We start from the raw sequence: 18,809 nt of genomic DNA, 5'->3' as shown, positions 1-18,809 counted from the left end.
CCTTATAATTTGAACTTTCGCGAAACGCCACATTCGTTTCTTTCGTCTAAGCAATTTCCGCTTGCCTCTCATTCCATTACCGTAAACTGGCGTGACGTTGGCCAAGCTGCTGGAAAAATGTACGAAGCCCGGTTCCAGCGGGAATTCTAAAAGTGTCTTCGTATTTTCGGACTGACCCGTTCTTAATCCTTCGAGTCTCCATACAACAATTATCAGGAAATGAAACGTGGGCTGGACCGTTTAAGAGGACTGTTTCGCCTGCTTATCTCGTGCAATTAATGACACGACAGCGCTCCTGGAAAGACACTGCTGAAATCGTGCCGAGCTCCCACTGTAATTAACGCCGTTGGTAATCAACGTTTTTATTCTGTTCGCCAACATTTACTCGCAAATTACCCAAAAATGAATACGACGCGTAACGATCGTTGCAAAACCAAAAATTTCATGCATTCCTTTTAACCCCTCGTCAACGGGATAACGAATAATCTGTAGGATACTATTTCCGGAAAGAAATCGCGAATAAGCCATTGCCGATTCGAAATTTTTTATTTTAGATGAAACAAATTATAAACCGATCGATGATCTATGCGTGACATTTTCTGGAAGCAAATGGAAAAAGATACCGTTATGAAAGGCTATTTTTGATAGCAAAACTAAGTTGCGTGGTCTCTACGGGGAGGTGAAACGCAGGTGAACGAAATCCTAATCGTCGTAGAAAGAGAATCGCGAATTTGGAAAATGACGTGCTTTTTATGGGAGCAAATCGCCAATGGGCTGAACCATAGTAGCCAATTAGCGATTGGAAAAAGCACGCCATCGAGATTTCCGACAAGCATGAAAACAGGACCCTTGACGACACAGGCAGAGTTCTGAATGAAGAAACATTGAAGAGTCCTCGTAGAAATAGATCGTGACCGACACGGGCGTGAGTGGTTCGGTGTTTCCGTGTGTTAAAGTTTCGTTATTTCAGTATTCTTTTCTTGCGTTAAATTAGTTTCCCGAATTTAATGTTCGCATTATTCCTTCGATTAAACAAGGAACATGTAGATATTTAATTCCTGTACGTTGAAGACAATAAAACCTGTTTTCGGCATCCTACGATACGATGATCACAATGAATCAATCAATCATACGCGATTGAATAGGATGAAAAAGCTCGATTAACGATTCCCAACTATCTTTCGTACGATTTAAAACATCCTGTGCCTTTCTCCGCCTTCGTCATTCGTTTACCCCATTTTCCAAGCTGTCCATGCATCTCGTGCCTCATTTACATAGGTCCCAATTCCGTGAAACCATTATGCTGATTTCCTATGTCAGCTTTTTCTCGTCGTTCTTCCTCTTTCGTTTGAAATCGCATTAAAGGGCTAAAATTTTTTCAAATCGTAAATAATCGCATTTTCATAGAGAAAAGGTGTAAATTCGCGCGGGGTTTCGCCACGAACGGTAATTCGATTCGACGAACGACTTTCTCCATTGGTATTATTAGGTTCTCCTTATTTCCTCGGAAACTACGTCTCGAAAAGAGAGAGAGGGAGAGAGACACGAATGAACGGAGGAAACAGAGATATCGCGGCGTCGATACAGGCGTCGTTTCTTCCGCGTCGAAAGTAACTCGGGGTCCTTGGGAGTGAAAGCATCGACTGCATGGTCCTTTAAAGGGGCGATCCGCGAGACGATGACGATAAGATAAAGCGTAGTTTACATAGAAACACCGGGAGTTTGTATGCAAATTAAAACAAAGCAGGGATGAATTTCCATCGCGTGGAAATTCGCGGGAAGGAAGTAGACGCAGCGTCGAACGCTTGCTTCTATTTCAAAGCGGAAAGATCATCGCGGGCAGCTCGTCAATGGAAGAAACTATCTCGGGATACGAACAGGTTCCCGGATGTTTCGGATAATAGGCGTTTCAGGGATTTGCAAGGCGGTCGGAAAAGAACGAGGACGGTATGCCGCTGAATAGCGAACTGCTTTGTCGAACATACTTCCACTTCCGGAAATGAGCTATCTGCCCTTGTTTCGTTTCGCGAGCATATCCTGCGTTTTCGACGCCGCTGTAAACTTCCTATGAAAGCGCGTATTAAAATCTTTATTGTGGTAAACAGTGACGAACGACTCTACGGTGTATATAAGATTATAAAATATATCGATTTCGAATAATTCGTTTAATTATTCTTATTCGTTTAAACGGAATAAAATTTAACGATTCTGTTGGAATAAATGTAGAGGGCTAAGAATTTGCTAGAAAATATATTTTGAAATATTCCAAAGGTATAACTAATTTGATTAAAACCTGTCTCTTCCAACACGGCGTATGATTCCTAATTTCATCCCTCACAGTTGGTACTTTGTACCATATAGATATTAAACTTCTGCATATTTTTCAAACGCGTTCAATTTGTGAAATTAACTGCGAAATTAATCTTTATTATTGCGTCCTGGTCATGGATTGTGAAATATTTTTATAAACAAAGCCAGGCGTCATCCTCGAAATACAGGGTGGTCACTGAAAGACCGAACGATGTGAAACGAAAATAATTTGCGTGATAGATTTTTTCAGTATTATGCGTGAAAAACAACATCCCCCAAAAGCCCGCCATTTTCCTGCTCGCAAATGGGGGCTCTTGAAAATGAACGAGTCACGACATTTTCAAACCCTTCAATTTTTCAGTGACCATCGTGTATCAATACGCGTTGCGAAAAAAATTAAATTCGTAACAACGATCTGTTATGCAAATAGGAGAAATGCAGCTGTCGACGGTATATTTTGTACCAAATCGATATATCAATCTGTTCACGACATATCGAGTATTAAAGTATAATGGTGGAACGTCAGGGATGAATGGCCGAGACTGCCGTGACCTACATAATTTTCCTGGAATTGCGTACGTGCAATAGTAATAGTAAAAAACCGCAGATTCAGCGTCTGTTGCTGACTGGCGTGCAGAGTAGCTGGAAAGTCGATGTGCGAGTGAGAGATCCATTAGCGGGAGTGAGAGGCCCATTGGTGCGAGGAGGACAGGCATAGCAAAGTGGCAGATAGTATACGCTTCGCTTTAAACGGCGATATCTCAGAAACGGAAAACCTTATCGTCGCGAAACAAAAACTGCTTCAAGGAGCTAGATTTCCAGCTTCGTACCGGATTAGCCTCACTGAAATAACTTTCGTACTTTGCGGGTAATAATGCCGCAAAGTTGCAGCAAGTTTAATACCCTATTTGCGAATTTAAAAATATTTCTGGAATAAATCCGCGCACTTTTTGAGACACGATCATCGAGGATGACTTTTGTTACGTGTTTGCAACGATCAACGATAAAAAATTATTCGTCTGTACATATTTTGTTAAATAACATCGCGGTTTTTAATCGTTTTAGCAGCAATTGTTCATTCACGATTTCCTTCGAAGGACGGTGATTATACCGAGGAAATTATTAACGAACAGTCCTGGTAGTCGCTTAAGCAGAAATTACACGAGACTTTACTTTCTCGGCGTTTTGACTACGAAATATCGCCGCGATAAAGCAAGAATGTCGAGCTTCCTGTCACGATTCGTAGCACAATCTCATTTAGAATCACATGACGTATCTAGGCTTTCCATTAGGGCCCCTTTCGCTCGATGTTTTTGCCGCTTCACGTCCTTTTCTTCGAGCTCCCTTTTCTTCGGGACCCATAAAGAACAATTTCGCAGATGGAGCGGCACACTTTCGCCGCGGAAGATAATGTCGCAAGAAAACCCGTCGAGAAGATGAAAAGCCGCGCGAGGAAAGAAAGGACAAGCTACTGCAACGAGTTCCTCGGGAAACCTGCGACGACGCGACTCGCGACCGATAAACCATCAACAGACACGTCGAAGGTTCACCATCGACTCGAGTTTGCGGTTAGAGGAAAATCGAGATGCTTTTAGCGTCGCGAAATTTAAGCGTACCACTCGTCTGAGCAGGTTTCCTTCGTTCCACATCGATATATACTTCGTTAGAACGATATATCGCGGTCGTAAATTATCGTATTGACAGTAAACCTGCTACGACCGCTGATACGATGGATCAAATCTCTCGATGCGGTAGATGATATAGTATGAATTTCGAGAGAAACGGAAGAAAAGAAATGGAAGTTGAAAAATTGATTGACACTAAAACCATCGATCTTTAATGAGTATCTAACTATAACGTGCACAGATTATAGTAATTTCAGCGGTACGATGAATACGAGTAAATATATCGATTACAGTTCTTTCTTAATACGAGTTGATACCGATTTTATTCTTAAAACAGGTGTATGTGTTCGGTGATTGCAAAAAGGAAAATTCTGGGACCAGTCATTTTCACTGGGTTGGTAGTTCTAGCGTTAACAGTTGAATGCCAAGGGGGCCACCAATGACCGGCACTCAACTTTGCTACAGCGCCGTGGGGGCCACCGGTGACCGGCAACGCGACCATTAGTAAAAATACGTAATTAGAGTAAATATCGATACTGATAAATTTTTAAATAGTACCATTGTTACTATAATGGTTCGAAGAAATTAATGCCATACAAAATATGCAAAAATAATTTTATTTATACAAAGAAAAGGTGAACCAAAACAGTCGGCACAATATTTCGCCACTTTTTTAGTGCAATTCTTTGCTCTCGTTCTACCTAGCTGATTTGAATTATTTTCGTAGCACACTTTGCAAAATCGCTTTACATTTCGCACACTTTCAGGTTTCTCTTTAAATTCGTGACGACGTTTTTCTGTACGTAACTGCTCGATGAAACGCAATCTTCGTCATCGGAACAATTCGCTAAATACATCGTTAACTTCATTCTAAAATCGGGAATTAAAATATTTTTTCGAGTTGCTTTTCAAACAATTGATAATGGCAAAAATGGTCTACAGCGCCTCGGGTTCACCGGTGACCTCCGCCACGAAAAATACATTAAACGCGATTATACAACTCACGTTATCTTTTGTAAATAATATTTCAACATAATATGCATCGCGTAATAAAATATTCATGTTGACGCCATGGGTAATCCACGTAAAATGCGCGCGGCAGTCAACGTGTTAAAGAAATTGTTGGAATACCTATCTCGTATATGAGCGATAAACTTATCTAACTAATAAAATTTATCAAAACGATAAGTTTTGTCGATAATGCCACACAAAGCCAATTTTTAATCGCAATATACTTATGTTGCAAGATAGAGAGCACTCATAAATTCAGGCACCGTTACTTTCGTTAAATTTCTACTCGATTCATTCACCATTGTCTATTACGAATTTGCAAGTGTGCGAAAGGAATAAGTACGAAAGTAAGGAAGAATTTGAAATTCGCGTGGTGCGGTATTGATTAAATCTCGAACGCACTATTTTCTGCTGAACATCGGAAACTACCGTTTCGATAATCGTGACGCTAGAAGCTTTACCTACCACCGATTTCACGGTGCCGCTATATCGTTGGAAACAAGCATAATTGCGATGATGCGAATGAATTATTGATCCGACGGAAGCGTGGAAGTTAGTCAGTCGTCATTGGACAAAGTTCATTCGCCGACTGTCCCAGCCGCCGGAAACTCGACTGGATGAATTTGCAAATTTCACATCGGTCCAGGGACAGGCTAAATCTCCACTCGAACGGCGCGGGACTTCTGACGGAAAATTCGCCAGCGTGTCCATCCATCGGCCGCGTTACCGAACAAAAAGTGCCCGGTACCAAAATCGATATTCCGTTTAACGAATGCATAATCGATTCAATTAATTTCGCGCTAATTATTTGTCGGGACTTTGGCCCGCTCTTGGACCCGTCGATAAAGCTATTTTCCCTCGCGATCCTCCCCTATCCGCGAATAGTGCTCGAGTGCGGGTTAATTAACGAGACATCGATGTCACCGAAATTCAATTTTTTCGCCGGATGAGAAGCTTGTTTACCGGTTGTGCACAATATTTATGCGTGGAAATTGACGACGAAAAGGGCTCTTGATTTTGCTGCAATTTGCGAAATAAAACAAAGAATAAGCGTAATTATGATTGAGACATAACTCGGGGAGAAAGATTGCGTGGAAATTGACGACGAAAAGGGCTCTTGATTTTGCTGCAATTTGCGAAATAAAACAAAGAAAAAGCGTAATTATGATTGAGACATAACTCGATTTCACGATTACGGGGAGAAAGACACTTTCTATGCTACGCTTTATTGAAACGACGTCGATGCGTTCCATATAAAAGCATTCTCGGTCAGTTTCATTGAAATTTTACAGCAACGTGTCGATTAAGACCGATAATTAACGAGAAGATAAATATTTGGAACATTGCTTCGTAATATCACGATCTACGAATCGGTTATTGTTTGCAATTGAAATATATACGAGAAATTCAAATGGGGGGCGTAAATATAGAAAACGAGGGATGTCGAGGATGAGAAAGTTGGACAGCACGATTTCGCTGGCAATACCGACGCTATTTACTGTCACGATTATGCGGTATTATCAAATTATTATCACCCCGTGTAAAATAACCGCGGTAGTAAAGATGGCTGCAGCGTTAGTGGCTTTCAGCTTTAGCCGTGAAAAGGAGCATTATCACATGAGTGGGTCTTAATGCGTGCATCTCTCGTAATCTATGAGTTAGAACGACCTGGATGTTATGGCAACATCGACGAGAGGTACGTGTCCTCGCATTTCACGCGCGATAGTAACCCTCGACGAAGAAACTCGCGTAATTAATATAACATTTCGAAACAGAAAACGTTCTACGATATCTTACGGCTTCAAGGCGTGCCATAGATCAGGAGGATGATAACTTCGGATTGGAAAAATCCGATTATCGAGAAGACAGACCTAGAAGAAATTCTGCACCCTTGCCAACTTCCGTTCACCTCGCGACGTAAAAACGGAACACGAGAAAGCTGCCAGTGACAAATCGGCGCTGATCGCCAGGAATTCGATGAGAAAATTTATTTTTTCATCCTAATCACCCCGGTCAAAGTATAATCGACGCTTAATCGAACGTGGAATTACGTGCACATCTCGCAACCCTGCAGGACTCCGAGGTCCACTGTACGCGTTCCTAAGTGTAACAGGACACTGGGTCGACTTCCGAAATGATGGGAAGGCTCGGAGGAGCAGCCTTGTTTCTCGATTTTCACGATTTTCGCGGATCGCGATGCGTCTCGTGCGGACAGCAATCGCAAATTGAGAAATTGCGTCGGTAAAGGGACCGGAAAGCGGGACCGCGTCGGTCCGCGACGCAGGGAGGCGTGTCAGCGGCAAACGGCGCGCGATTAATCAACGAGGCAATTCATCTTAATGATCGAGCTAAGGCAGCTTGAGCTTTCGTGCCCGCAACGTAGGCGTAGCCAGGCGTACGAGCGCGGCTATGTGCGACGTGTTTATTACCGCTCTCAATGCACATGACCGTGTGCAACCTTGTTACATGGTACATAAGCCCATTGTTTTCGCGGTGGCTGATTTAGCCGCGGTGAAACTACTCCGGCCGAGTCATTTTCGGGTTCACTTGCTTAAACTAGCTTTATCGGTCGTCGACCGCTTTAGCTTTCTTTCATGCACGCTGCGAGTTGCGTTCCCACGAACCTTTGTTGGATGTCAACGTTTCCGGATACACCTTTGTTTCCAGAAAGGTAAATATCGCGCACGGTATTCGAAATTCTTGCACCAGTGCGAGGATTTGCATCAATTGTAGGAAATTCAATTTGTAAAGAGCGTGTTTCATTGACGATCGAAGGGTATATTCGATGAAACACGGTATGAAATACGAAGAAGATTCTTCTGTGCTTTTACAGCAAATTGAAAACTGGAGAAAGGTTATTTGATGGTATATAGGATTTGCTGTTGTAGAGTTACGATATGTAATATTGTGAGAGTAAACGAACTCTGGTTACCGATAAGGCGACACGAGTGAGCACTACGTAACGGTGATAATTGGTGTCTCAAAACGAAGCGACAATCCGCTTGATTTTCATGGCACATTGACAAAGAAGACCCACGAGGAGTGAAGGAGACCAGTTTCACATATTCACGCCGGCGTGTACCACTGGTGGCTGTGGAAGTGTAGTGGAAGGATAAGGAGATAGGGCTAGTGGTCCAGAAGACTTTCTTCGTCGAAGGCTTTTATTTTACCGACGGTTCTTCGGCTCGAGAAGGTTTGACAACCCTCGACCGATCGTCTCGCCATCGATGAGTTCAAGTGTTTTAGGCGTAAACAGTCGGAGACGCTACCTGTCGCCTGACTGTTTACGCCTTCTATTCCAAGATCGCTTACAAAAGTTTAGTGTAAGTTTTTATTTACGTGATGTATCCATTTTTTAATTTACTTACACCATTGCCAATGTATTAAAATAAGAGCCTAGGACATTTGAATCCACCAGATGAAGCAATGCACGAATACGTGCGACACCCTACAGTGAGAAACACAAAAATCAACGCCGGCGTGAACGTGTTACTATCAGAGACGACAGAGATGCGTGGTAGAAATGAAAAAATATTGTATCGAACGGGATAGAGCACAAATGACCAGTAATAGACTTATTTAACACAGCCAACCCCTCCATTCCACCCCTTACAATGTATTTCGTACATTGTGTACATGCTAACAAGTGTGCATGAGAAGTAAATAAATATATACATCGTATATTGCGCACGATAAACGCAATAACACAATAATAAATATATATTCTGGTTTGTGACCGAGCGTTGAATATAATGTTGGAAAAATTTGATGATACGAGTAACTATGAAATAATAGTAAACGTAGCGTTTGTACCAATTTATCGTTACGAAAGTAGTTTACTGTATTAAATTTGGACAGTGTTCTCCGGCCATATAGATCTCGCGTTATCCGTTATCGCTGCGAAATTATTCTCATTAACATAACTATATAAAGCGACATAGCGCGTAATCGTACGACGTTAACCTAAATCCGATAAATGATTGTTTATACGCATATGTTAATTACGTTCCTCGCTCTGAGGGTTTGCTATATAATTCGTCTAATTTCATTTAATTTTCACACCCGGTTCGTTTGCTCCTTGAAAATTAATTACTTCCAATTATACCCCTTAACCTCGCACGCTGCTAGAGTATAAAATATCACGTTATCTCGCGAGATATTTTTGTCCGCCGAAATATTACTTTCTCATTCCGATTACGTCGTTATTTTGATCACGATATACGATGGAAATCGTACAACTATAACGCGAAACTTTTATCCCTAAACGCAGACAAAATTCCAAAAATTGCTCCAAAAGCACCGCGAATATTTAAATACCGCAAACCATGTTTAAAAAAATTGTCGAAAATAAGATACGTCTTAACGTATATACAAAAATCAATCTCTCAGAGATTGAACGCGTGAAATGTCCATTTCAGAATAAATAGAATAGAATACAAAATTTATAGAAGAAACGTAGTAATAAAAATCCCTATAGAATAAAGATAATAAAGATCCCCTTTTTCTTTATTCGATGAGAAGATTAACTCGATAAGATACGATATAATAAGATATGCTGAATTCGGTAAGATCGTACATATGTAGAAAAAACGATCCTTCTTCGCGAGGAAGAATTTATTTTCTTTCGAGACTGGGTAAAAATCATGAATGGCCGACCGATTTGTCTTCCCGAAAGTTCTTCGAGCTCGACCTTCCTCTCCAAGGTTCAACAAAAATCTGATCTCTTTCTAGGATTCTGAAGAAGCTCTCCTTCGTTAGCTTTCCTTTTGCTCCAGTTTAACGAAGTGTGTGACGAGTCCAAGGTGGACGTGAAAAATGGCCAACAGGGTAGATTTCTCTGGCCTGTGTCACCACCTTCGAGCTAGAGCGTCTACTCGAGATATCTTCGCGTGATCGTTTAACAAGGACACAGATATCTGACATTTTGAAAACGAAAATCACGGGAGATTTTGATTTTAAAATCAAAAGTGACGACGAAGGCAGTCTGATGACTAATTAGGCTTCCATCGAGGCGACGATGTTGGCACGTGGACTATGTACGCTGTCGAGGTACGGTTAATTGCTGGAAATTACACATCTATACTGAATGTCTATACACCATATGCATATGCGACATGTGTATTATGAATTAGTAACTAATGAACTTACGATGAGTGGCAAACCTGTATCCTGTAAATAGACACAGTAAACGTCTTCCTTAAACAATCTCTGCTTTGATTTAAACAAAAGACAGAAACGTCGAGGAAATTCTAGGGAATTCTAGGGAATTCTAGAAAATTCTATGGAATAAAAGATTCATGGAAGTTGATAATAATCGAGACCAATAGATACAAATCCCAGAATTTGTAGACTTTACGTTACGAAACAAAGTCATCGCTCATCGTTGTGAAATTACGATATCCGATAGCAGAAGATGATACGATTTTTGATAAATTAAATCTTCGCATTGTTTCGATGACAACGGAGCTCATTCGCAACACAACAGGCCGACCCCGCTGGTATCCCCCAGCACCCCTTAATATTCGCGCATACGCGTCCGAGAAATTCTGTTAATTGCTCGATACCGTTCTAATGAGACCGGGTTATGACCGTACGATCCGATGGGAGCTGTAGCTTATGCCGATACTCGCTGATTTCGATAGATATCGCGATCCGCGGGTCGCGTTTCGCAGCGTCCAGCGCCATTTTCGAATCGATCCGCGGAAACGATCATTTCGAAATCACGCGGGTGTTCGAAACTCGTTTGGTCTTCAAGTTAAAACGAACATCGATCGAATTTGCCATTTAGAAAAATCGCAAGCGATTGGAGAGGTATTCCATTAGCGAAGAATTCGCGAAAACGCAATTCTCATCGAATCTCGGTGATCGAGCGGCTGTTATTTCGTTGATAAATATGGCTGGCATTTTGTCCGCTATTTCAGACACGCACAACGAATTCCAGAAACGTGCTGGTCTCTTTTTTTTTTTTTTTTAATTCGGAACAGTCGACGCTTGTAACGCTAAAACTCGAGCGGTTTCATTGTTATCTGAAGGTCTGTTTCACGAGCGGCCCGAATTGCACATGGCCAGAATTTATGCTCGAAAATTCGCTCCTCGTAGAGAGATATTCAGCGCGGAATGGGACGAGAAAAAATAACGCTCGAATCTTATGATCGCGATAACGCAGCAAGCTTTCTGCATTAACGGCGCAATTTCACGCACTCCGCGCGTTCCGCGCCGAACCCACAACGGAACCCTTCGCGGACGGAGCACTTTCCTCGAGAGGATCTCGCGAGTATTCTAATCGACTGTGACAACCGTACACAGTGTTCCTCCTGGACAAGTTCGAACCGTTAATCTCTGCGAATTTCGAGTGAAAAATTTGCTCGAAGCTCGTCGAAAGACGACCGAAGATTCGAAATGTGCCGACATTGGTTTTCGCGTTTAGGAACGCGTCAGAATTTTTGTGAGAAACGACGAAACATTTCGTGACCCCGCGGAGAATCGCCTATCATTCTGCTGGACGCTGACCATTAGTCTCTCGCCTCTGCTCGTTCCGTTCGCGACCATAACTCGCTGCACGGACACTAGGTACACTGAAATAATGTTACACGCTGACAACGCTGATTTAACTTTACGACGCTTTTTTATCGACGACGTAATGAAAGAACGACACGTCGTATTCACGTTAATTTAACCGCGTATTCGCCGCTCGAATTGCGCCATTTGGTCACGCAGTTTCGACCGTGCCAGACAAGTATAGTGCCAGCGCTCGAATCATTGTTTTCCCAATTTTCGATTACGCGTAGCCGTGGATTTTTCGCTGGAATCGCGAGCTCGGTTCCGGCTCTAGCACGCGAGACTCGTTTATCTGATAATGTTAACAAATAATCCAAGTTTAACGGTTGCTGGCTCATCCAACGTACTTCTATTTTCTGAGGAAGCATCGAGAGATACGATCACGATTTACGCTTAACGCTTTATTTAAGATGACGAAGCAACGTTCAAGGGTTACACAGGGATATTTTTATAATATACTGCATGAATTTAACGGTATTACTATTGAAATAAGGGATAAATTAACCCTTTGCACTCGATGAATTTTTGGCTAAAGAAGAGTAGAAATTCAAAGATTCTCTACTAATAAACTGACAATACTTTTTACAGCAGTAAATAAATAATTGTATAATAATAGAATCGTAGAATTATTTGATTTCGATACCTCGCACACTGTTACATTACATTAAATTTGATATATTAATTAATATCGATCTTCCAAATTTATTGAAATGGTGACTGAAGCTCACTCCTCTCGAGTGCAAAGGGTTAATTTAAAAAATTAATAAGCTTAAGCGAAAGTTTCTGTTGAAAATAAGATACGTCTATATCGAATATACAAAAATCAATCTCTTAGGAGAAATAGATATGTTTTTGAACTATGCATCGAAGTGTTTACTTCATGCTGCAGATAAGAATTAGAGGACCAGGACGAGCTGCATTCGCATACCCTTTTCCTTCGCTCTAATTTTCACTCTCTACGCGAACAATCAAAATACTTGAGATATACCTTCTTTAGGAGAGAATAAAGATAATTATAAAATACAGATAGTTATTTATCTTTATCCACAATCCCAATAGTTTCATTGGCTGTTTGCAAGGATTAAAGTATTACGATGAAAATGTATAATCACGTTTCCATCTCGATGAAGGCTGATATTAATTTTGCTAAAAGCAGCTGCAAGTTCTCCGCGACTGCAAGGATAAAAAGTCTGAACCCAGTTCGGTAGTTCCAGTGCAAACCTACCACTTAAAACAAAACGCAAATTCGCTTAAAAAATTGAAACCCTGAGACAACAACCCTGACAATCACGCGTTTTCCACGCTCCTCGATCGAATCAAGTGTGCCGAAGTGCAATCCGAGTCAAGTATAATCCAAATCGCGACGGAAGGATAAGTAAAAGAGCAAAAGATCGGTATAGGGAAAAGATATAGCAAATGTATAGCAAATCGAAAACGTGAGTGGGCAATGAATTTGGCAATTAAATCACCGATTAATCGCGATCTGCAGAAACGATCGGACATAATCCTTTGCATTAGTTGTCGACGTTCGCGTATTTACTCACCCTGCTCCTGCGCCCAATTGATAAGGGATGGTACACGGGCATCAAAACTGGAATTACAGTTCTCGAAGCGTGCAGAGGAGTCCAGGCCAACGGTCTCGTAATTGGCTTTTACTCCGCAGAGCAACGCCGTCGCGCATGCCGAGGACTCTCCGATTTGGGCGTCCATGTTGTAAGTCTGCAAATGAAAATGGAAGACGTAAGTGTTACTTGCTTTAATTAGTTTGCGACATGTTGCGCGGGCAATTCTTACTGAGAGTAAATTAGTCGCGTACAACGTTGGCTTTCGTACGTGTAACCATTGAAAGATAGTAGTTGTATAAAATTGCACTGATCTCTGAACGTACTGTTGGATGACTAGCGATCCGTTTACTCCTAGTCACTAGAAGGGCCTAGCTAATAAACGCTGACCAATTCCAGAATCCAAAAACAACTGACTCATTCCTACTTTCACTAAAGGTTCACGGCCATCTCCACTTCACCAAAACTAACAATATTGTGGGCAACTTTCACCGCGGCCCATTGTCTTCCAGCGGGAGACAGCTCTTCGTTGGAGTTCTAGGAAGGCCTCACTGAGGACAACAGCCACAGATGGGGATGCTAGACCCTAAGCTGGGGCGTTTGGACCGAAGTTTAACCAAAGAGACTACGGACACGCGAAGACAAGGCGACGGAGAGGGGACACGCCCTATAGAACAGCGAGGGACGCGTTTTTGGGGCACTATCCGACCACAGTACGAATAGAATAAAGAAGTTTCGCAGAAGCACAGAGCCTAGTTTTACTAAAATCCTTCCTACAATATATAAACACCTACAAAATTTGCGAAAAGCTAGGTTTTTTTTCTCAGCCGACTTATATTTTTCCGACACAGCCTTTGTGGGCAATTTTCACTGTTGCCCATTGTTTTCAGGGCGGGAGAAAGCCCTTCGTTGAAGTTCTAAGAAGGCATCGCCGAGGTCCAAGATAACAGCCACAGATGGGGATGCTAGATACTAAGCTGGGGCGTTTGGACCGAAGTTTAACCAAAGAGGCTACGGACACGCGAAGACAAGGCGACGGAGAGGGGGCACGCCCCATAAAATAGCGAGGGACGCGTTTTTGGGGCACTATCCGACCAGAGTACGAACAGAATAAAGAAGTTACTCAGAAGCACAGAGCCTAGTTTTACTAAAATCCTTCCTACAATATATAAACACCTACAAAATTTGCAAAAGGCTAGGTTTTTTTTCTCAGCCGACTTATATTTTTCCGACACAGCCTTTGTGGGCAATTTTCACTGTTGCCCATTGTTTTCAGGGCGGGAGAAAGCCCTTCGTTGAAGTTCTAAGAAGGCATCGCCGAGGTCCAAGATAACAGCCACAGATGGGGATGCTAGACCCTAAGCTGGGGCGTTTGGACCGAAGTTTAACCAAAGAGGCTACGGACACGCGAAGACAAGGCGACGGAGAGGGGGCACGCCCCATAAAATAGCGAGGGACGCGTTTTTGGGGCACTATCCGACCAGAGTACGAACAGAATAAAGAAGTTACTCAGAAGCACAGAGCCTAGTTTTACTAAAATCCTTCCTACAATATATAAACACCTACAAAATTTGCAAAAGGCTAGGTTTTTTTTCTCAGCCGACTTATATTTTTCCTACACAGCCTTTGTGGGCAATTTTCACTGTTGCCCATTGTTTTCAGGGCGGGAGAAAGCCCTTCGTTGAAGTTCTAAGAAGGCATCGCCGAGGCCCAAGATAACAGCCACAGATGCGGATGCTAGATACTAAGCTGGGGCGTTTGGACCGAAGTTTAACCAAAGAGGCTACGGACACGCGAAGACAAGGCGACGGAGAGGGGGCACGCCCTATAAAACAGCGAGGGATGCGTTTTTGGGGCACTATCCGACCAGAGCACGAAGAGAATAAAGAAGTTACTCAGAAGCACAGAGCCTAGTTTTACTAAAATCCTTCCTACAATATATAAACACCTACAAAATTTGCAAAAGGCTAGGTTTTTCTTCTCAGCCGACTTATATTTTTCCGACACAGCCTTTGTGGGCAATTTTCACTGTTGCCCATTGTCTTCAGAGCGGGAGAAAGCCCTTCGTTGAAGTTCTAGGAAGGCATCGCCGAGGCCCAAGATAACAGCCACAGGTGGGGATGCTAGATACTAAGCTGGGGCGTTTGGACCGAAGTTCAGCCGAAGAGGCTACGGACACGCGAAGACAAGGCGACGGAGAGGGGGCACGCCCCATAAAACAGCGAGGGATGCGTTTTTGGGGCACTATCCGACCAGAGCACGAATAGAATAAAGAAGTTACTCAGAAACACAGAGCCTAGTTTTACTAAAATCCTTCCTACAATATATAAACACCTACAAAATTTGCAAAAGGCTAGGTTTTTTTTCTCAGCCGACTTATATTTTTCCTACACAGCCTTTGTGGGCAATTTTCACTGTTGCCCATTGTTTTCAGGGCGGGAGAAAGCCCTTCGTTGAAGTTCTAAGAAGGCATCGCCGAGGTCCAAGATAACAGCCACAGATGCGGATGCTAGATACTAAGCTGGGGCGTTTGGACCGAAGTTCAGCCGAAGAGGCTACGGACACGCGAAGACAAGGCGACGGAGAGGGGGCACGCCCCATAAAATAGCGAGGGATGCGTTTTTGGGGCACTATCCGACCAGAGCATGAATAGAATAAAGAAGTTACTCAGAAACACAGAGCCTAGTTTTACTAAAATCCTTCCTACAATCTTCCATGTCATCAGTCTCGTGACCCCTGCTTGCGATGCCTCGCGGGCCTTTCGAAAAAGCCGAGGGTTTATGGTAGCCGCAAGCGCTGCTGAGGTCGTTATTGTTTAAGCCTGAAGGCTGCTTTTTACCCTGCTAAATGGGTAGACTTTCGCTGAGGACGACTTTCTCAAAAACAGCGATGGATGGGCGAGTCCCATAAACCCCCTTGACCATTTTCACGCCAAATGTTCTTATTTGTCCGTACCTATAGTGCAGATCGTCAATGCAATCATGATAAAAAATATTTTTAGATGCGATAACGATATCAGTGTCGTGACAAAGCGATTACTTATCGACTAATACCATTCGTTATAGTAACTATGACGTGTTCTCGTTCCACTTGAAACGTGAAAATTCGAATTTCGTCGAACATTCATCGAACGCATTGCACGTTATGATAGTCGGACTTTCTTTGGTGGTCGCGTTGTGCGGATTGAACGATAAGCGATCGGGGGGCGGAGCAGGGGGAAGAGTACCTCTATGTACATAAATCTTGACGGCATTATCCGTAGAAGGCCGGATCTGTGAAAAATACTGCCAACTTTTGGCACATCGCTTATTATTCGGAAACTGAGCGATCCACTCGAGTGCCGAACGATGCAAATAATAACGGGGTGTCGTCGAGCTCGAAATATTCGAAAAGGTGCCAGGATAAGCGCGACCAACAGCTAGGTGAAATTATTCTGCGATTCAGTGATCGTACATACTTAAAAAACTAGTTTATATATTTACATGATTGGATCAATGACAATTAACTGAAGTCTGATGCAAAATAAGCTTTTCCTGAATCGGAATTTAAACGTTCTCTTGGAAAAGTAGTTTAACATATTACGGACAGATAACGAGATATCTCGTTTTTCATATTGCGTAGTTAGAGGCCGTTGGTGAGATATGGCAAAGTTGCTACGTGATAGTCAAGGGCAGTTTTTGGTAATTTGCATTGCGAATTAATTATTTGAAACCCTGAAATATGGTAAATAGGGTAATGAAAAATATTAAGGAATCGTTCATTTTTAAAATTGTCGTTGAAAATAAATATTTCACGTAACAATTATGAGAGAAGTCTTTATTTGGATGGCGTCACCCTGCATCGGGATCTATGTTTGCTTCGAGGAACCATCAAGATTATCAATTTTCGAAGCAGAACTGAGCGACGCAATGGGTCGTCATAGGGCCTACAAGAACCTGGCTGAAGGGTTCGAGGGAACACACTCGACAATTTACCGTCTGCATCACGCATCGTACAAGACAAGCCTCCACGCATTTGTATTGCAAGAGAATGAAATAGAATCAAAGTTTAAAGTTAAACCTTCATAAACCCGATCCTTTACCACACAATGATTTTTAACTATTAACAAATCATCGCTAATTTAAAAATATTTGACGCAAAATAATACTCGGCTACTGAGTACGATTAGCAACAAAATGTCCGATCCACGATGTGTTAAGACAAACGGCCAAAATTTTTTCCCCGAAAAATATCGTTCAGCATATATCTACTGATTTGAATCGTAAGATAATCGTATTTCGTTGAAATCGCGAGTCTTCTTTTTCCCCGAAGAAAATACACCATTCTATTTATAATTATTGATCACCGATATATTTTCTCGAATTGTGCGCAATTAATATTAATTGCGTAACTTATCATCCACAACACGCGAAATCTATCGATCAGCTGTTTCGTTCCGTATGTCTGCATATCCGCGTTTCTTGCGACATAACCAGGTATCCAACAAAAGGAAGACGCACAACGGTGCAGTACATGTTAAACAATACCACATGGTATTTGAAATACGCTATCTCGCTCTTTTCGAACGCGAACGTGGAATGTCAATGTGTTTGGATAAAGTTATCTCGAAGAGATAAGTACATAAAATATTAGATATCACCTTTCGCGCGTACAGTTTTGTCAAGGATCGTAGAAGTGTAATGTTGCTGTAAAATACTCCGGACAGCGAAATGGCCAACGAACCAGATCAATCAATGTCGATAACACAAACCATTAAAAATTACTTCGACGTGGACAGTTGGAGCTTCCTGAAACCAAAGTGAGTGAATATTACTTCGTTAAAAGAACGACGCACGATCGAGCGATTTCTGACAGCGCGATGACATCCAGGTAGATTGCACCATATCGATGACATCAGTCGATTTTCGAAGCGGATCGGCTCTATTCGCGCTAGAGAAACTCTCCGAAACGGATCGAGGAAGCAGGGAAAAAGTTTCGTTCGAGCAGGAAACGGTGACATAGAAGTAGGTGTTTGATAACGGGCCTTCGAAAAGCGCGACTTCGATACGTGTGAGGCGTCAACGACGCAATAAACGGAGGAGCGTAAAGCTTCGCGTGATCTAGCACGGGCTCAGGGCTCGTCCGAAAGTGCACGAAATCACGACAGGGACGCGGAATATGCATATTTACCGGCTGAAAATTAACGTGTCTATGGTGAAATTAATTTTACGGGGTGGTTCACGGTTAAACGTAGCGCGAGGTGTTTGCTTATTGCGCTGTGAAATATCAAAGACGACCAAGGTTCCTATGATCTCGAGTGATTAAAAAGGCTGACAATGAGTACGATCTTCCTTGGGTTTCTGACCTCTGATTTCATGGATTATGTCCGCGAAATTTTTTATTTCCACGAGTCGTTCTGAAAGTTCCCGCGCAATTTCTCGACAAATTTAGCGTCGTTGTATGTCAGAGATAGTCAGTCCCGAGAATTGTTCCGGATAAAAAGATACCGTACTCGGTAGATTATTTTAACTCGCGCAGTTACAACGGTTGAAAGTTTCGATAATGCTGCAGTATAATTTTACGGTCGATATGAAGTGGCCTTCATTATGCAGCAGTAAGGTTTTAACCTGTTGTAACTGTTGTACGTAAGTATTCTGAATACGATCCACTTTCTCGTATTACGCTTTTTACTCGCAATGGCTTCCCAAATAGTCCAAGTTCCCTACTCTCGTTTCGAATCACCCGTTATATCACCGCAATGTCG

At 42.4% G+C, this 18,809-nt stretch overlaps 2 protein-coding genes across 2 annotated transcripts in view; one reads left to right on the top strand and one right to left on the bottom strand.

Annotated features, from left to right (window-relative positions):
* The window catches only part of LOC108553326 (uncharacterized), a 138,037-nt gene extending 124,521 nt beyond the window's left edge, over window positions 1-13,516 (bottom strand). The window contains exons 1-2 of the mRNA XM_017908193.1: window positions 13,511-13,516; window positions 13,049-13,223 (exon numbers count right to left, since the gene is read on the bottom strand). Of these exons, the coding sequence (XP_017763682.1) occupies window positions 13,049-13,223; window positions 13,511-13,516 (181 nt within the window). The remainder of the gene's footprint in view (window positions 1-13,048; window positions 13,224-13,510) is intronic.
* A 4,191-nt stretch (window positions 13,517-17,707) lies between these two features.
* The window catches only part of LOC108553427 (caspase), a 62,996-nt gene continuing 61,894 nt past the window's right edge, over window positions 17,708-18,809 (top strand). Inside the window, exon 1 of the mRNA XM_017908316.1 lies at window positions 17,708-17,864. Coding sequence (XP_017763805.1) covers window positions 17,776-17,864 — 89 coding nt within the window. The 5' untranslated portion in view covers window positions 17,708-17,775. The remainder of the gene's footprint in view (window positions 17,865-18,809) is intronic.

The sequence above is a fragment of the Eufriesea mexicana genome, unplaced genomic scaffold (genome assembly GCF_001483705.2).
Source record: "Eufriesea mexicana isolate 0111107269 unplaced genomic scaffold, ASM148370v2 scaffold22, whole genome shotgun sequence".
Lineage (NCBI taxonomy): Eukaryota > Metazoa > Arthropoda > Insecta > Hymenoptera > Apidae > Eufriesea > Eufriesea mexicana.
The sequence above is the reverse complement of the archived record's forward strand: the minus strand, read 5'-3'. Positions and strand labels throughout refer to the sequence as shown.